This window comes from Rhinoraja longicauda, chromosome 9 (assembly GCF_053455715.1).
Source record: "Rhinoraja longicauda isolate Sanriku21f chromosome 9, sRhiLon1.1, whole genome shotgun sequence".
Lineage (NCBI taxonomy): Eukaryota > Metazoa > Chordata > Chondrichthyes > Rajiformes > Arhynchobatidae > Rhinoraja > Rhinoraja longicauda.
In genome coordinates this window covers 45,735,826-45,754,801 of record NC_135961.1, presented here as the reverse complement: position 1 = coordinate 45,754,801, position 18,976 = coordinate 45,735,826, and the positions used below count along the sequence as shown (strand labels likewise).

General features: G+C 47.2%; 1 protein-coding gene across 2 annotated transcripts in view; it reads left to right on the top strand.

The window, feature by feature from the left end:
* The first annotated feature begins 15,409 nt into the window (after positions 1–15,409).
* Positions 15,410–18,976, top strand: part of kif26ba (kinesin family member 26Ba) — a 238,953-nt gene continuing 235,386 nt past the window's right edge. The window contains exons 1-3 of one of the 2 annotated variants that reach the window (XM_078405375.1): positions 15,410–15,451; positions 16,699–16,738; positions 16,849–17,268. In XM_078405375.1, the coding sequence (XP_078261501.1) occupies positions 15,435–15,451; positions 16,699–16,738; positions 16,849–17,268 (477 nt within the window). In that variant the 5' untranslated portion in view covers positions 15,410–15,434. Of the gene's footprint in view, positions 15,452–16,655; positions 16,739–16,848; positions 17,269–18,976 lie in introns of those variants that run through there. The other variant, XM_078405374.1, reaches the window with a different exon arrangement.

Here is an 18,976-nt window from a genome sequence, read left to right as displayed (position 1 = left end):
ACTTTGGTGGAAAGAACAGGAAGGCAGATTAATATCTGAATGGTGTCAGATTAGGAAAATGGGAGGTGCAACAAGACCTCGGTGTGCTTGTACATCAACTCACTGAAAGTAAGTATGCAGGTACAGCAGGCAGTGAAAAGAGCTAATGGCATGTTGGCCTTCATTGCGAGAGGACTTGAGTTTAGGAGCAAGGAGGTCCTACTGCAGTTGTACAGGGCTCTGGTGAGACCGCACCTGGAGTATTGTGTGCAATTTTGGTCTCCTAATTTGAGGAAGGACATTATTGCTATTGAGTGAGTGCAGCGTAGGTTCACCAGGTTAATTCCTGGGATGGCGAGACTGACATATGTTGAAAGAATGGGTCGACTGGGCTCGTATTCACTAGAATTTAGAAGGATGAGAGGAGATCTCATAGAAACAGCTAAAATTCTTAAAGGATTGGACAGGCTAGATGCAGGAAAAATGTTCCCGATGTTGGGGAAGTCCAGAACCAGGGGTCACAGAATAAGAATAAGGGATAGGCCATTTAGGACTGATATGAAGAAAAACCTTTTCACCCAGAGAGTTGTGAATCTGTGGAATTCTCTGCCACAGAAGGCAGTGGAGGCCAATTCACTGGATGTTTTTAAGAGGGATTTAGATTTAGCTCTTAGAGCTAAAGGAATCAAGGGATATGGGGAAAAAGCAGGAACAGGGTACTGATTTTAGATGATCAGCCATGATCATATTGAATGGCAGTGCTGGTTCGAAGGTGCCGAATGGCCCCTACTCCTGCACCTATTTTTCTATGTTACTGGTCTTTGTTATAAATACTGGACATTCATACTGAAGATGAAGTGGTGTGGGCCAACGGTTTGGAAGTTGTCAAAATGGTGAAAGGCATGTGTGGTGTTGGTAGAAAGGGGCTGAACGAAGGGAGACAGGATAAGAAGATACGTCTGATGCCAACGTCAATGGAAGTCAGAGAGGAGACGAACATGAGCTCTGACCACAATTTCCTCAGATGTGCGAGAACTGTACTGAGTATTGGAGAGTATAAAAAAGGGATGAGAGCAAATCAGTTAAAGTTAGTTCCCTGTCTCCTGCACTGTCACAGATTACATGCCATCAGGAACTCTCCCCTCCACAGCCTCCAAGACAAAGGTGCCCCAACCCCGCAGTTCCAACTTCAATCTCTTTCCCAAGGTCCACAGACAGGATTGTCCTGGTAGGCCCATTGTTTCTGCCTGCTCCTACCTCCTCATCCTGTCTCCATATGTTCAGCCCTTTTCTACCTTCATCGGGAACACCTCACGTGCTCTTTACTGTTTTGACATTTTCCAAGTCCCTGGCTCCCATCACCACATCTTCTCTATGGATGTTCAGTCTCTTTACTCCAGCTGCTGTTCCATCTTCAGCCTCCCTCTCCCCACACCTGGTTCCATCTGCCTTTTTGTCCTCCTTGTCTGCCTCCACCTACCATCTACTTGCTGCTGTCTCCCAACTCCACCCCTTCCACATCTAGCTCCACTTGTCTATTGTCCTTCACCACTCCTCAGTCCACCTATCACCTGCTGGTCCTAGTCTCACCACTCCCTCTTTGTCCTCTTTATACTCTCTCTCTTCCTTCTTCCTTCGCAGTCCTGATACCCAAAAGGTCAAAATGCTGCCCAAACCATTGAGTTTCAACTAGCAGTTTGTTCTTTGCTCCAGATTGCAGCATCTACAGTCTCTTGCGTCTCTAGGTACAATCATTGTTAGTCCAAAAATTGAGGAGATTGAGCAAATCCTCGGAATTCATTACTCAGGTTCAATTTATTAAACATAATTAGATACATGGAATTTTCAAGGGAAGCTGCATGGATTTCTTACAACACTATTTGAAGTAAACAACTGCAGGACATGAATCCTTTCTGTTTACTCTTTTTTCAGCATCTGGGTGTCATTGGCATGGCCAGCATTATTGCCCATTCCTTAATTGCCCTCAAACCCCATTTTTGAACCCCTGCAGTCCTTCTGATGGACACTTCCACAGTGCAGAACTTTCAAAGATTTAGACACCGTGAGATGAACAGCCAGCAATATGTTTACAAGTCAGAAATGGTTTGTGACTTAGAGGGGAACATGCAGATGGTGGTGTTCCCTTGCTCCTGCTGCCCTTGCCTTGCCTTGCCTGGCGAAGAGGTCATGGGTTTGGTAAGTGCTGTCAGAGTAGCTGGGGTGAACAAAGGGAATATTCTTGGGTGTGACCGGATGTGTAAAGGTGGCAGTGAGAGGCATATTTGTTTGTGCGTGAAATATATTGTGAATAGTAGGGTTTTGGGATATGCCCAGCAGGCCGGTCTCTTCTGATAGAAAGAGAAAACTAAGCAAAAACGACAGGTGTCAATGGCCAGCTCTGACACAGAGAGAAGTTGTGGAATTTAATATTAAATCAAGGCGGCTGCAAAGTGTCCAGGTGGAAGATGAGGTGTTCTTCAACCCAAGATTAGGTTTTGTTGTAACAGTGCTGGAGGCCACAGATAGGGGTCAGTGTGGGATTGGGAGGGTGAATTAAAGTGGCAGGTAATGGGATGTGCAGGGTCATCCCTGTGGACTGAGGGCAGGTGCTCTGCAAAGTGATCACCCAGGCATCTTCGGTCTGAGCCCATGCAACCTTCTGAACTCAGAGTTTTTCAACTTTCGGGATCTCAGTCTCCCTGTCTGAATGCATCAGAATTGGTCATTTATACCTGCATCATTTTGTCTTAGTTTTTTTTCTTTATCTGTTAGTATTCCATTCCCATTCTTTCCCAGCTCCGAAGGAAAGTCTTGGACCTGAAATGGTGTTTCTCTTTCCACAGATGCTGCCTGGCCGATGTTATTGGAAGTAGCAGTCTGAAGAAGGGTCTCAACCCAGAGATGCTGCTTGTCCAGCTGAGTTACTTCGGCTCTTTGTGTCTATTTTTGGTTTAAACCAGCATCTGCAGTTCCTTCCTAACATTTGTTCAAGCCGTGACAGCTTAACTCAGCCACTGACTAGAGATCAACAAGCGAACACAAAGGGAGCACTTTGACTTTGGGGAGGTCATCTTAGTTTAGTTTAATTTAGTTTAGAGGTACAGCATGGAAACAGACCATTCGGCCCGCCGAGTCCGCGCTGACCAGCGATCGCCCAGTACACCACCTCTTTTCTACACTAGGGACAAATTATTGAAGCCAATTAACCTACAAACCTGCTTGTGCCTTTGGAATGTGGGAGGAAACCGGAGCACCCGGTGAAAACCCATGCAGTCACAGGGAGAACGTGTAAACTCTGCACAGTCAGTACCCATGGTCAGGATCGAACCTGGATCTTTGCCTTGGATGCCGCTCTGATCCTCTACCGCTGCACCACTGTGTCACCCTGCACCTGTTGCATATCACTTGCAATGTTTATTCATCATAGAGCCTTGCAACACGGAAACAGTCCTTCGGCCATTGGGTCCACGATGACCATCAACCACCCATTTACACTAATCCTACTATTATTGCATTTTATTCTCCCCACATTTCCCTCAAGTACCCCCACAAGTACCCACACAGTCGGGACAATTTACAGTGCCAAATTACCTACCAACCTTTTATTTTAATCATTGAAGATGTGCAGGTATGCAGGCAAGCCAGCATTTAATAAGCTATAGACACAAAATGCTGGAGTAACTCAGCGGGACAGGCAGCATCTCTGGAAAGAAGGAATGGGTGACATTTTGGGTCGAGACACTTCTCCAGAGTCGATTTAAAACAGCATCTGCAGTTCCTTCCTACACATTTATTAGGCTATCCATGATTTCCCTTGCAAAGGTGGTGAACTACCCGTTGTAATCCTGGAAGTACGGGTACACCCATAATGCAGTTGGGGAGGGAGACCCAGCGACAATGTTGGAGCGGTGATATATTTCCAAGACAGGAGGGTGTGTGGTTTGGAGGGCAACTTCCAGGTGATTGTACTTCCATGCTGTTTCTGCCTTTGCCCTTCTATCTGGTAGAAGCTGTTGGTTTGTGACGTGCGCGACAGCGCCCCCTGCCTTGGATGCCGCTCTGATCCCTATCACTGGCAGACAGGCCAGGAGAGGCCAATCCCCAGCATCACTAGTAACAGCTGGGTCCGATTAGCCGACCTCAGATTGGCCACCTAAACCTCGTCAGCCTACTCCTTCTAAAACCCAGGCAGAGGGGAGGTGGAAGAAGGAAGGGAGAAAATATGAGCGAAAATTAGAAGAGAAAACGACGAGCCTCCCTGCTAGCTATGTTTTCCTGTTGTAAGTTTGAGGAAGACTGAGCTACCGAGGCAGACCTGAGACCACCAGTGCTACTGTGCGGTCAAGACTGGGCTGCTGGGAAGAAGCCCTAGACAGCCAGCGCCTCTACTGAGGCTAAGACAGTGACTGGGGCAACCCTGAGATGCTCCTGCCTCTTCCTGTCCATGGACAATGAGGGACTGTGCCCACACACAGAGCGAGGCAAAGACCGAGGATAAGCCAGAGACTGGCAGCATCTCCTCTCGAGGCAAGGGTGAACTGCAGGGAGAAGTCTGAGATCGGCACGCTTCCTCGTTCGAGACCAGGACTGAACTGCCGGGACAAGCTCAAGTCCGCCAGCCTCACTGCATATGCGCCCTTGTGATGAGGGACAGCACCCCCATGTGGTCCTGGACCTGTCACTGTAAGTAAAACATATCATGTGAGTTCACCCTATTGCGAGTGTCGGTGTGGTCACTTCTGAACCTGGCATCTACCCCAATGCCACATGTGCTATCTAAAGACTCTTGGTGAGTTGCTGCAGTGCATCTTGTACATGGTACAAATTGTTGTTATTGTGTATCAGTAGTGGAGTAAATGAATTATTGTGGATGATGTTCCTGTTAAACTGGCTGGTATGTCCTTAATGGTGTCTGACTTCTCAAGAGTTGATGAAGCTGCTCGCATCCAGGCAAGTGGAGGGTATTCAATCACACACCTGCCTTGAGCCTTGTCAGAGATCTAATTATCATAGAAACAGGCACTTTGGTCCATCTTGTCCATGTCGATCAAGTTGGCAATCTGGGCTAGGTCCATTTTCCTGCATTTGGCCCACATCTCTCCAAACCCTTCCTATTCGTATATGTAGATGGTGGACATTCTTTGAGGAGTTAGGATGTGAGTTACTCATTGCAGGATTCCTGGCCTTTGATCTACTCTTGTAGTCTTATTGTATACATGCTTAGTCCAATTCCATTTCTGGTCAATGAATATTGACAGTGAGGAATTGAATGATGGTAATGCACGTTTTTGGGATGCAGAAGGAAACTGGAGCTAGGGGTACTGATTGAGAGTGATCAGCCATGATCGCATTGAATGGCGGTGCTGGCTCGAAGGGCTGAATGGCCTACTCCTGCACCTATTGTCTATTCTCTATTGTCTATTGGAGCACTCGGAGGAAACCCACACAGTCAAAAGGTGAACAGTTTGCGTGGTAACATCCATTCCAAGCCTCAGAACCACGTCATTCTTTACCTTTCATGTCCATTCACAGTGCACACTTTCCCCACAAGGTGACAATTCTTAATGGACAATGCCTGACTACCAGGCAAACATCCATCCCCCCCCATTAAGGATTATTATTTTTAGCGCTCCAAAGCTTTTTCTCCTAATATTGTCTGTGATAGAGTTCGGAAGAACAATTTGCAATTCTTGGAAACCTCAACACAGTGCCTGAGTGAGGTTAGACAATCCAATGATCCAATCACAGAGTTGTGAATCTGTGGAATTCTCTGCCTCAGAAGGCAGTGGAGGCCAATTCTCTGAGTGCATTCAAGAGAGAGCTGGATAGAGCTCTTAAGGATAATGGAGTCAGGGGGTATGGGGAGAAGGCAGGAACGGGGTACTGATTGAGAATGATCACATTGAATGGCGGTGCTGGCTCGAAGGGCCGAATGGCCTCCTCCTGCACCTATTGTCTATTGTCTATTGTCTATTGTCTATAATGAGTATTGCCACTTCAGATTTTAAAAGACCACCACGATGACTGAGCTCCTAAATTATTTTGAGCTCATCACGTAAGTGCAACATTTCCTTACTGGAAAATAACTAAAGAGGCTTTATTTAGCTTTATGTTTCAGACTTTTCTTACAGAACTCCTTGGGTGTCAGACAGGCGGGTGTTACAAAAAATATCATTGACTCCAATGCCCTGGGCAGCTGTCAAATCAGAAGGTGGGGATTTGTGTTGATGAGTGAGGGTTTTTCAGGAACTGGGTGTGCAATGATTTTGTTGATTAAGGAAGGCTTTGTGTGGGAAATTGTTGCATAACATCATGATATTATAATGAAGAGAGAGTCATTGAGATTTATGCTCCTGGTTTGGGAGGAGAAGCAAAATAATTCCACTTGATTGTTCTCGGGTTACCTCTACTGGCAAGTTCCGAGTGTGTGCACCTATGCGTAATATTAGGTAAAGTTTTGGACTAATCTGCCTGTACTGATGCATGGGGTCATATACCCTGGTGAATCTCTCACTTCGGTTCAAAGATGGCCACTTGGCTGAGTTTCCACAAGACTGCAAATTCCCCTGTCTCTTGTATCCCACAACATGTCTGGAACTGCAAAAAAGGATGGAAATGCTTCACCTTTTAACAAAGTTAATGGTATTTAAATATGTTCCGCTCAGTTGCTGACTCCTATATTCTGACATGGGTGCATTTTTCTTCTGGACTTTTCCTTGAGTAACCATTCAATACCATTCAATCGAATTAGGCTTTAGAGATACAACGTGGAAACAGGCCTTTCGGCCCACCGAGTCCGCACCGACCTGTACATTAGCAGTTTGCTACACACTAAGAACAATTTACAGATGCCAATTAACCTACAAACATGTGAATCTTTGGAGCGTGGGAGGAAACCGGAGCACACGGCGAAAACCCATGCAGTCACAGGGAGAACGTACAGACTCCGTACAGACAACACCCACAAGCCTACGTTTGAAAAAAAAAGTCCTAAAAGTATAGACATTTTCCTCGTGGACTCCTGCTTCCTGCAGCATTTCCAATGGGCTCCCTTTAAATACTGGCACTTGCCAGGAGTCTTGTTTAAATAACAATACACCCAAGGCTCCCTTTAATACTGCAATATTCCCCAAGACTCCTTTAAATACTGACACTCATTGGGGCTCTATTTAAATAACAATACACACAAGGACCCCTCTACTACTACAATATACTCTGGGGAACATTTTGAATACTGACATACCTTAGCACTCCCTTTAAAGAATGATACACTCACAACCCCCTTTAATATTGCCATATTCCCAAGGGCTCCCACATACATGGACCAACCATACATGGATTCACTTCAAATGTTAAAATCTTCCTTCTACTCCTTGGAAATTTTAACACTCTCCTGGAAGACTGCAGTATTTATTGGGACAACCTGAGTGGTTGGTGAGTGGGTAAGGCATCAGTCATAATTTTGAGAAAGCAGGGACTAATGCAATGACGAAAATTCATTCTATCGGGAAGATGTGTAACCAATACTGTGCTAGAAGTTGCAGAGAAATGTAGCCATCTCTCACCATTGTGGGTGAAAACCTCTTGGCATCCCGGGGGTCCAGTGACAACTCCCAGCCTGACCTGGTGGCTTTCCATCACCATCTGGAAAACAAAATCATTATTTAGTGCAAGATGGGAGCCTCTCACCCACAAAATGTCTCGTCCTGACCTTCAGAAATGGTCACTGACCAGGGAGAGGGAGCTCATTTTCACCAGGGATTTCACCCTCATTAATTTCACATCATGTGGTCTTTCAAAAATCTTTATATTGAAAGAAACCCTCTGGGAAATTTCACATCTAACCAACACTGGGGTCAAAATCCAGATGACGCCATGAAAAAAATAATGCATTGAAATGTTTTTTCTCATTTTGAATGTCACGAGAAACCTCTGTGGCCAAAAAGGAAGGTATTGGAATTCAAACAACCAAGATTTAGTTTGGGTTTGAACAGACAGACTGTGAACCAGGTTACAGCATTTCCCCAACCTACACAGATGGTTCGATGCTGTTGTAAGTACATGTTATTGAATCCAGAGAGTGGACAATTGCTGTCCCTAATGCAATTAATATTGCTATTTATTTAATGCAAGTTTACATTGTCTGTCAATAAGATAAACTGTGTGCAGTGGGAAAGCGAAACATATTTCTCTGCTGGAGGTAAGCTCAGGGAAATGGCACCTCTGGAATTTTGAAGCCCAGTTGGTCATATGTCAGAAAGGATTTCTTCACACAACAGGCACTGACATTTGCAACTCTTCCCTTAATCGAAAGAGTTGCTGAGACTGACAGTCAGTGGAACATTTTCAAATTGAGACTGTTGGATTTTTGGCATGGACAGGGATGTGGAATCTTGTAACCCAGGCAGGGTGGGCAATGCATGAGTAAAATACTGCAGACTCCAGACATTTGAAACAAAACAGAAATTCTTGTAAATACTCTGCATTATTCACTGCCAGAGCACTTTAATCATGAAAGGTTAAGCCTGTTTGTTTCACAACAGATGCTGCCTGGCCAGCCATGTATTTCCAGTTTTTGCTACTTTAATTTAAAACAAGTTGAGATCGAGGGCAACGATAATCTAACCATGATCCAGAACAGGTTAAGATGCTGCAATGGTTTTACTTATTCCCCAGAAGGAAAGGATGAGGGAGTTTTTTTAAATGACTTGGATCTCAATACAGTCATCACTGTATGAGGAGAAAGTGGCAGGAATGATTCGGAAATCCCATCGGAGAGTAGAGTTGGAGCTTCTTTAGGATGGCCCTCTTAGAAGAGAAGTCACAGCAGATTCGATAAGTCTTTTTTTTTTTAAACTGGAAATGTCGTTCTAATGAAGGTGTTCAGCCCCAAATCATTAACTTTATTTCTCTTCCCATGGGTGCGGCCTGGCCTGCTGGCAATCTATCTCATTGCAGCCCTTGCACTTATTTTAATCTGCACTTTCCCTGTAGTGAAACGCTATATTCTGCACTCGATATCCTTTCCCTTTTTGCATGACCTGCTGTACTCTTGTATGGTATGAGTACGAAGGAACTGCAGATGCTAGTTTACACCGAAGATTGAAAGATTGACACAAAATGCTAGAGTAACTCAGTGGATCAGGCAGCTTCTCTGGAGAAAAGGAATAGGTGACGTTTCAGGTTGTGTCTGAAGAAGGGTCATGAACTGAAACACCACTTGTTCCTTATCTCCAGAGATGCTGCCTGACCCGCTGAGTTACTCCAGCATTTTACATAGAAACATAGAAAATAGGTGCAGGAGGAGGCCATTTGGCTCTTCGAGCCAGCACCGCTATTCATTGTGATCATGGCTGATCATCCACAAACAGTAACCTGTGCCTGCCTTCTCCCCATATCCCTTGATTCCACTAGCCCCTAGCACTCTATCTAACTCTCTTTTAAATTAATTCAGTGAATTGGCCTCCACTGCCTTCTGTGGCAGAGAATTCCACAAATTCACAACTCTCTGGGTGAAAAAGTTTCTTCTCACCTCAGTTTTAAATAGCCTCCCATTTATTCTTGTACTGTGGCCCCTGGTTCTGGACTCTCCCAACATTAGGAACATTTTTCCTGTATCTAGCCTGTCCAGTCCTTTTATAATTTTATACATCTCTATAATATCCCCTCTCATCCTTCTAAACTCCAGTAAATACAAGCCCAGTCTTTCCAATCTTTCCTCATATGACAGTCCCTCCATCCCAGGGATTAACCTCATGCATCTACGCTGCACTGCTTTAATAGCTAGGATGTCCTTCCTCAAATTAGGAGACCAAAACTACACACAATACTCCAGTTGTGGTCTCACCAGGGCCCTATACAACTGCAGAAGGACCTCTTTGCTCCTAAACTCAAATCCTCTCGTTATGAAGGCCAACATGCCATTAGCTTTCTTCACTGCCTGCTGTACCTGCACGCTTACTTTCAGTGACTGGTGTACAAGGACACCAAGGTCTCGTTGCACTTCCCCACTACCTAATCTGACACCAATGAGATAATAATCTGCCTCCTTGTTTTTGCCGCCAAAGTGGATAACCTCACATTTATCTACATTATACTGCCCAGAAATTCCTGCCATTGCTGTTCCACCGTCATTCCAGCTAGGATCCTTTTCTATTCAACCTTGGCCAGCTCCTCTTTCATGCCTTCATATTCCCCTTTGTTCAACTGCAACACTGACATTCCTGGTTTAACCTTCTCCCTCTCAAATTGCAGATTAAAACTAATCATATTGTGGTCGCTACCTTCAAGCAATTCCTTTACCTTGAGTTCCTTAATTCAATCTGGTTCATTGGACAATAAATCCAGAATTGCCTTTCCTCTGGTAGGCTCTAGTACAAGCTGCTCTAAGAATCCCTCTCGGAGGCACTCTACAAACTCCCTTTCTTGGGGTCCAGAACCAACCTGATTTTCCCAGTCTGCCTGCATATTGAAATCTCCCATAACCACAGTGGCATTACTTTTGTTACATGCCAGTATTAACTCCTGCTGCAACTTACACCCTATATCCGAGCTCCTCTGCCCACCTGCCTGTCCTTTCTGTAGGACGTATAACCCTGAATATTCAGTTCCCAATCCTGATCCTCCTGTAGCCACGTCTCTGTAATCCCCACTTGTCATTTTGTATCTATCTTCCATGTATGGTATGATCTGCCTGGATAGCATGCAAAACAATGTTTTGAACTGGATCTCGCTAAGTGACATTAATAAACCAATAATAGTACTAATAACGATTCTAATGTTTTATCTTGCATTGCACTGAACAAAATTAATGCTAGGAATCAGAGCTTGCTTTTTAAGCAACAAAAACATGGGTAATCCAGTACTAGTAAATGTATAAATGTTCCCCAGACCAAAACTGATCTTCATATATTTGGAGTTTCATCCAAGTAAGGAGGAGAACCCCATTGATTCCAAAAGCCATTATCACCCATTATCACCCACATTATCACCCACATCAATTTGCATACAGGGCAAATAGATCTACAGAGGACGCCATCTCTCTGGCTCTTCACACTGTCCTGACTCACCTAGAGAGACAGGGCACGTACGTGAGGATGCTATTCATAGACTATAGCTCCGCCTTCAACACGGTCATCCCCACCAAGCTCATCACCAAACTCCACCAGCTAGGCCTTAGCTCGTCATTATGTGACTGGATCCTGGACTTCCTGCTGGAACGACCGCAGGCAGTGAGAATGGGCCCGCACCTGTCCTCCACTATCACCCTGAGTACCGGCACACCACAGGGCTGTGTTCTGAGCCCCATGCTCTACTCCCTCTTCACACACGACTGTGTTCCTGCATTCGACACCAACACCATTGTCAAGTTTGCAGATGACACAACGGTGATCGGGCTGATCACCAACGGGGATGAAACAAACTATAGAGCGGAGGTGCAGAACCTGGCGGACTGGTGCTCGGATAACAACCTGTCCCTAAATACCACCAAGACCAAGGAGCTGATCATCAACTTCCGTAGGTCACATAACGGGGAATATGCCCCGATCTCTATCAATGGGGTCAGTGTGGAGAGAGTGTCCAGCTTCAAGTTTCTGGGCACTCACATTTCGGAGGACCTAACATGGTCCAATAACACTGCTGCGCTGGTCAAGAAGGCACAACAAAGACTGTTCTACTTAAGAACACTGAAAAAGTCTGGTCTACCCCAACAGCTGCTGAAGACCTTCTACCGCTGCACCATAGAGAGCATCCTAACGCATGGAATCCCTGTGTGGTACCTCAGCTGCACGGAGGCAGAAAGGAAAGCTCTACAGCGGGTAGTCCATAGAGCTCAGAGGGCCATCGGAACACAGCTACCAGACTTGGAGGGCATCTACAACACACGATGCCTCAGAAAAGCCACCAGCATCCACAAAGACTCTTCACACCCCTGCAACAGTCTGTTCGAACTCCTTCCATCGGGCAGACGATACAAGGCCTTCTATGCCCGCACCTCCAGACTCAGGAACAGCTTCATCCCCAGGGCCATAGCTGCTATGAACCGGTCCTGCTGAGCCGGATGGCCACAACGCATAGATCAACTTGCACTTTACCCTGTCCAAAACTGTTACAACTGTTCGTTTCGTTGGGTTGCTGCTGTCTAAATTACCTAAATTAGTGCATCGTATGGGAGGCGCATTCCCAATCTCGTTGTACCCCTGGGTACAATGACAATAAAGATATATTGTATTGTATTGTATTGTATTGTGTCTCTCACTCTAAGACAAGCACAAAATGCTGGGGTAACTCAGCGGGACAGGCAGCATCTCTGGAGAGAAGGAATGGGTGACGTTTCGGGTCGAGACCCTTCTTCAGACGGACCTTTCTCTCTACCCTGGGTCAATAGACAATAGACAATAGACAATAGGTGCAGGAGTAGGCCATTCAGCCCTTCGAGCCAGCACCGCCATTCAATGCGATCATGGCTGATCACTCTCAATCAGTACCCCGTTCCTGCCTTCTCCCCATACCCCCTCACTCCGCTATCCTTAAGAGCTCTATCCAGCTCTCTCTTGAAAGCATCCAACGAACTGGCCTCCACTGCCTTCTGAGGCAGAGAATTCCACACCTTCACCACTCTCTGACTGAAAAAGTTCTTCCTCATCTCCGTTCTAAATGGCCTACCCCTTATTCTTAAACTGTGGCCCCTTGTTCTGGACTCCCCCAACATTGGGAACATGTTTCCTGCCTCTAATGTGTCCAATCCCCTAATTATCTTATATGTTTCAATAAGATCCCCCCTCATCCTTCTAAATTCCAGTGTATACAAGCCCAATCGCTCCAGCCTTTCAACATACGACAGTCCCGCCATTCCGGGAATTAACCTAGTGAACCTACGCTGCACGCCCTCCATAGCAAGAATATCCTTCCTCAAATTTGGAGACCAAAACTGCACACAGTACTCCAGGTGCGGTCTCACCAGGGCCCGGTACAACTGTAGAAGGACCTCTTTGCTCCTATACTCAACTCCTCTTGTTACGAAGGCCAACATTCCATTGGCTTTCTTCACTGCCTGCTGTACCTGCATGCTTCCTTTCATTGACTGATGCACTAGGACACCCAGATCTCGTTGAACTCCCCCTCCTCCTAACTTGACACCATTCAGATAATAATCTGCCTTTCTATTCTTACTTCCAAAGTGAATAACCTCACACTTATCTACATTAAACTGCATCTGCCATGTATCCGCCCACTCACACAACCTGTCCAAGTCACCCTGCAGCCTTATTGCATCTTCCTCACAATTCACACTACCCCCCAGCTTAGTATCATCTGCAAATTTGCTAATGGTACTTTTAATCCCTTCGTCTAAGTCATTAATGTATATCGTAAATAGCTGAGGTCCCAGCACCGAACCTTGCGGTACCCCACTGGTCACTGCCTCCCATTCCGAAAGGGACCCATTTATCCCCACTCTTTGCTTTCTGTCTGTCAACCAATTTTCTATCCATGTCAGTACCCTACCCCCAATACCATGTGCCCTAATCTTGCCCACTAATCTCCTGTGTGGGACCTTGTCGAAGGCTTTCTGAAAGTCGAGGTACACCACATCCACTGACTCTCCCTTGTCAATTTTCCTAGTTACATCCTCAAAAAATTCCAGTAGATTTGTCAAGCATGATTTCCCCTTCGTAAATCCATGCTGACTTGGAATGATCCCGTTACTGCTATCCAAATGCTCAGCAATTTCGTCTTTTATAATTGACTCCAGCATCTTCCCCGCCACTGATGTCAGACTAACTGGTCTATAATTACCCGTTTTCTCTCTCCCTCCTTTCTTAAAAAGTGGGGTAACATTTGCTATCCTCCAATCCACCGGAACTGATCCTGAATCTATAGAACATTGAAAAATGATCTCCAATGCTTCCACTATTTCTAGAGCCACCTCCTTAAGTACCCTGGGATGCAGACCATCAGGCCCTGGGGATTTATCAGCCTTCAGTCCCATCAGTCTACCCAAAACCATTTCCTGCCTAATGTGGATTTCCTTCAGTTCCTCCATCACCCTAGGTTCTCCGACCCCTAGAACATTTGGGAGATTGTGTGTATCTTCCTCAGTGAAGACAGATCCAAAGTAACGGTTTAACTCGTCTGCCATTTCTTTGTTCCCCATAATAAATTCCCCTGTTTCTGTCTTCAAGGGACCCACATTTGCCTTGACTATTTTTTTCCTCTTCACGTACCTAAAAAAACTTTTGCTATCCTCCTTTATATTATTGGCTACTTTACCCTCGTACCTCATCTTTTCTCGATTTAAATTGAGAATATTTCCTCAAATAGTAAGAAAGAACTCAGATGCTGGTTTAAATCGAAGATAGACACAAAAAGCTGGAGTAACTCAGCGGTTCTGCTGAAGAAAGGTCTCTCTGCCTTTGTCTTAAGTAGATGTTACCTAACTTCACTGCTGAAAAAAGACACTAAGTGCTGGAGTAACTCAGCGGGTCAGGCAGCATCTCTGGAGAACCTGCTGAGAGTTACTCCAGCAGGTTGTGTCTTTTTTTTTGTAAACCAGCATCTGCAGTTCCTTGTAGCTACATGTCACTCCCGAAAATCCTGGTAAGATGTTTTGGTGAAAATCCTGACCCAGGGGAACCAGTTTCTCCCCATCTCTTGCGCTCCCCTCAATACGTTATTAGTTCGATTTAATACCTTAAACGTATATTAAATCACCCTGATACCATTTAATTCTCAGAAATACACCCTTGGATTGTTTATTGTTGTTCCGTGTTTCTGGGTTGAAATTTCCTATCACCGCGGTTCAGATGCCAGGAGATATGTTACAAGGAGACGAGGAAGGGTCTCGACCCGAAACGTCACCCATTCCTTCTCTCCAGAGATGCTGCCCGTCCGTTGAGTTACTCCAGCGTTTTGTGTGTATCATTAGTTTCACGCCCTCTGCCTCGAGTAGAGAGAGATGCGGTACCAACAGAGGGCGCCAGGATTCACTCTCAGTGCACAACACGGCGACTTTCAGCCCAGCTCCCTTCCAGTTTCTCATTTATGAACGACACTTCTTCTCTATTAACGGGAGGCACCGGGCACCTGGTGTGATTGTTTAGTCAGTAACCAGCCGCTCACAAAATGAGCGCCTCAAGCTTCAAAACTTTGTTATGCATATGTGCTGGGCATCTTAACATTATGCGGAGCTGAATAAGACCAGTGCATCTTCACGGCGTGGGTGCATCTTGTTTTCACGATACACGTTAACATCTTCACCTATTTGGTGAATTCTGACCACCAACACGGTTTTAATATAGAGGATGCATCTTAGCATGTTGGTGATACGGTTTGGTCCCGGGAGATGCCAACTGGTAGAGGAAGGGTGGGACAGGGGTTAAGGGCGGACATTTGTTTGACCCTCTCCTCTGCCCAGTGCGGTGACCATGAATGTCCGGGGCAAGCGGCTGTCTTTAATGCATCAGCTGTCGTGGTACGCGGCGTGGAGCTCAAACGGTGCGCGCCCAACCGAACCGATCTGTGCCAAATACAGGCTAATACCCACCTGAACCGAGCCGTGCCCAGCTGAGTTAAACTGAGCCCACCTGAACGAAGCCCGAACCCAGCTGGGGCGAGCCGTGCACAGCTGAGCGAAACCGTCCATACGTGAGTTAAACCGAGCCCAGCTGAGCCGAGCCGTGCACAGCTGAGCTAAATCGAGCCCAGCTGAGCTAAACCGTGCCCAGCTGGGGCGAGCCGTGCAAAAGCAGAGCTAAACCGTCCATACGTGAGCTAAATCGTGCCCAGCTGGGGCGAGCCGTGCACAGCTGAGCTAAACCGAGCCCAGCTGGGGCGAGCCGTGCAAAAGCTGAGCTAAACCGTCCATACGTGAGCTAAACCGAGCCCAGCTGAGCCGAGCCCGTGTTCATTTCACTGCACATCGTGTATGTGTATGTGACAAATAAACTTGACTTGAGCTGAGCTAAACCGTCCATACGTGAACTAAACCGAGCCCAGCTGGGGCGAGCCGTGCACAGCTGAGCTAAACCGTCCATACGTGAACTGAACCGAGCCCAGCTGAGCCGAGCCGTGCACAGCTGAGCTAAACCGTGCCGACTTGAGCTAAGCTGTGCGCTGAGGCGAACCGTCCCTATCCGAGCCAACCCTTGCCCGTCTGAGCTAAGCCGTGCCAGCTGAGGCAGACCGTGCCCACCTGTGCCGTGCCGTGCCGAGCCGTGCCCAGCTGTGTAGCGAGCCGTCAGCTGGTGTGTTGCGCGGCACTGGGCGGCTTAGACGAGCTGAGCCCAGCTCCGCCCACACGGCTGGCTGGCTGGCTGGCTGGAGTTTGGCACATTTCATCTTAACCCGAGTTGCTCTGGCGGTGAGAGAGGGAGAGAGAAGCAACTGATGGTGGGAAAGTGTCCAAGTTGTGGAGGCGTCCTCTGACTGAAGCTCCTACAGACTGCACTAGATGTGCGGCGGGGAGCTTCGGTTCACCCCCCTCTCACTCTCACTCTCCCAACCTCTCCAACATGCAGCAGCAGCAGCAGCAAGCAGTCCCGCAATGAAGGGGCAGATGTGGTTCTGGACACGTCTCCGGCAGCAATGGTTTAATCAGAGGGCTGGTGAAGTTTAATGTTACTTTGACAGCGATATCATTAGGTGCAGCGGAATCTTGCAGGGGGGGTGGGGGGGAGCAGCCCAGGAGACCCAGTTTAACATGAATTCTGTGTCCACCAGCAAGGAGCGAGCTGCCTTTGCGAGGAATCGGAAGCATGCGGTGAGTCTTGCAACTCAGAGATTGATTTGTTTTTATTTTTTTTAAACCAGCGCAGATATTTTCCGGTTGATTTTTAACGCGTTGATTTTTGTATTTTGCATCGAATACAGGCGACGGCGGAGAGTTATTCGCCCACGAAACTGGCAAGTTTCGCCCCAGAAATCTGGTCCAGGAAAGGGTTTCAGATGTACGAGGATTCCCGGGTTGCAAACAGACCTGCACCGGAGGGAGCCGGCTCCGTGCCTGGCTCGGGCACTGCATCGCCCGCCTCCAGCACTGGTTCTCCCGGCTCGTCCAGCGGATCGCAAGGATCCTTGGCCGCCTCGTCGCCGGGTTCACCGGGCACCGGCTCCCCTGGCACCGGCTCCCCGGGCACCGGCTCCCCGGGCACCGGCTCCCCTGGCACCGGCTCCCCGGGCTCGGCGGGCTCGGACGATAAAGGGATTTGGTGCGAGAATTGCAACACCAGGCTGGTGGAACTCAAAAGGCAGGCGTTGAAGATGATGGTCCCCGGAGCATTCCCCAGCAAGGTAGGCGATATATATATATATATATATATATACAGTAGTATAAGAAGATAACTGCAGATGCTGGTACAAATCGAAGGTTTTTATTCACAAAATGCTGGAGTAACTCAGCAGGTCAGGCAGCATCTCGGGAGAGAAGGAATGGGTGACGTTTCGGGTCGAGACCCTTCTTCAAGAATGTCTTGAATGTCTTCAAGAATGTCTTGAATGTCTTCAAGAAGGGTCTCGACCCGAAACGTCACCCATTCCTTCTCTCCCGAGATGCTGCCTGACCTGCTGAGTTACTCCAGCATTTTGTGAATAAAAACCTTCGAAAGGTGATATATATATATATATACCCCGCGTGTGTCCGGGTGTATCAGTGGGGGAGCCGAGATCGGCTCTCACAGCAGCGCTCTGCATTTTATTGATCATGTGCAGAAAGAAAGCCACCCATTAGAAGCGGACCATTGACAATGGCACTATGTACGGGAATTTTTTTTCCCCAGTCGAAATCTAATATAATATTAATGGGCTGGATACGTGCGTGCTGGAATGTCACTGACTGACACAGGGAAATGCTGAGAGCCCTGTCGATTAAAACTCCCTCTCGCCCAATATCCAGCTCCATTCTCAGTGCTGGGCTGGCTAATTCAGTTGTGGCGATATTTAAAATATGTTGTATTGTACGTATATGTCAAATAACACTGAAATGTTAACGTGCATACGTTTTAATTCCTCCTTGAATTCCTCCTTGAATTTAATAGGCGTTATACGTTGTTTTAAGATTAAAAAATGCTCTCCGTAGCAGTAGCCGTTTGCTTTCCAATGAACCATGTCTCAGCCCAGGTACTAAGGCAATGGAAACGTGCGTGTTTAATTTGAGACGGTCCGCACTGCAGAAGAAACGTTAGAAAGTGTGCCTTGGGTTCACAGGACATGTTTTTGCACACCCGGTGGGTGAACTGTCTACCCGGGCGGAGCTGCGGGAAGGCGGGGGAGACGGTGCCCTTGCTGGGGGACAGCGGGGTGGGTGGGTGGGACACGCTCGCTGCCAGTGGTGCATTCATTCATTCATTCATTGGCCGCTGGCTGCGCAGGTACCTGCGGCTCGCTGGCTGGAGACGTTCAACTCGGTCCCAGAGGGGTTTGTCCTGCGGTCCAGATCTGGGGGAGGGGGGAGAGGAGGCAGTGGGGTAAACCTCTCCCATCAGAGTCACCCCCCCCCCCCCCTCCCCTCCCCTCCCCTCCCACCACCAACTCCCCGTTTGCTCAGGTACACGGGCGAATGTTGTGCAGAATTGGCCGGCTGCTCTCTTCGCCACCAGCGTCAACATTCGCACAATGGCACAAGGGTTTGCAGCAGCCACAGCTATTCCAGCTGAGGGGGTGAAATACCTACCGCAGGGGCAACGGCCACGATTGATTCTGAGTTTAAAATTAAAACTATCCATCGAATGTATAGTGCTTTACTTTGTATGGAATATCAGCAAAGCGTTTGACTCTATCTTTAGAAACCTGTTTTAATTCACAAAATGCTGGAGTAACTCAGCAGGTCAGGCAGCATCTCGGGAGAGAAGGAATGGGTGATGTTTCGGGTCGAGACCCTTCTTCAGATTTAGAAACCTGTAGGTCAGCCCGGTGCCTTTCTACATTTCAGTTTGAGCCACACGAACACCTAGGCGATCGTATGGCCAATCGGCCCGTCGCTTCGAACCTCTCTCTCCCCCAC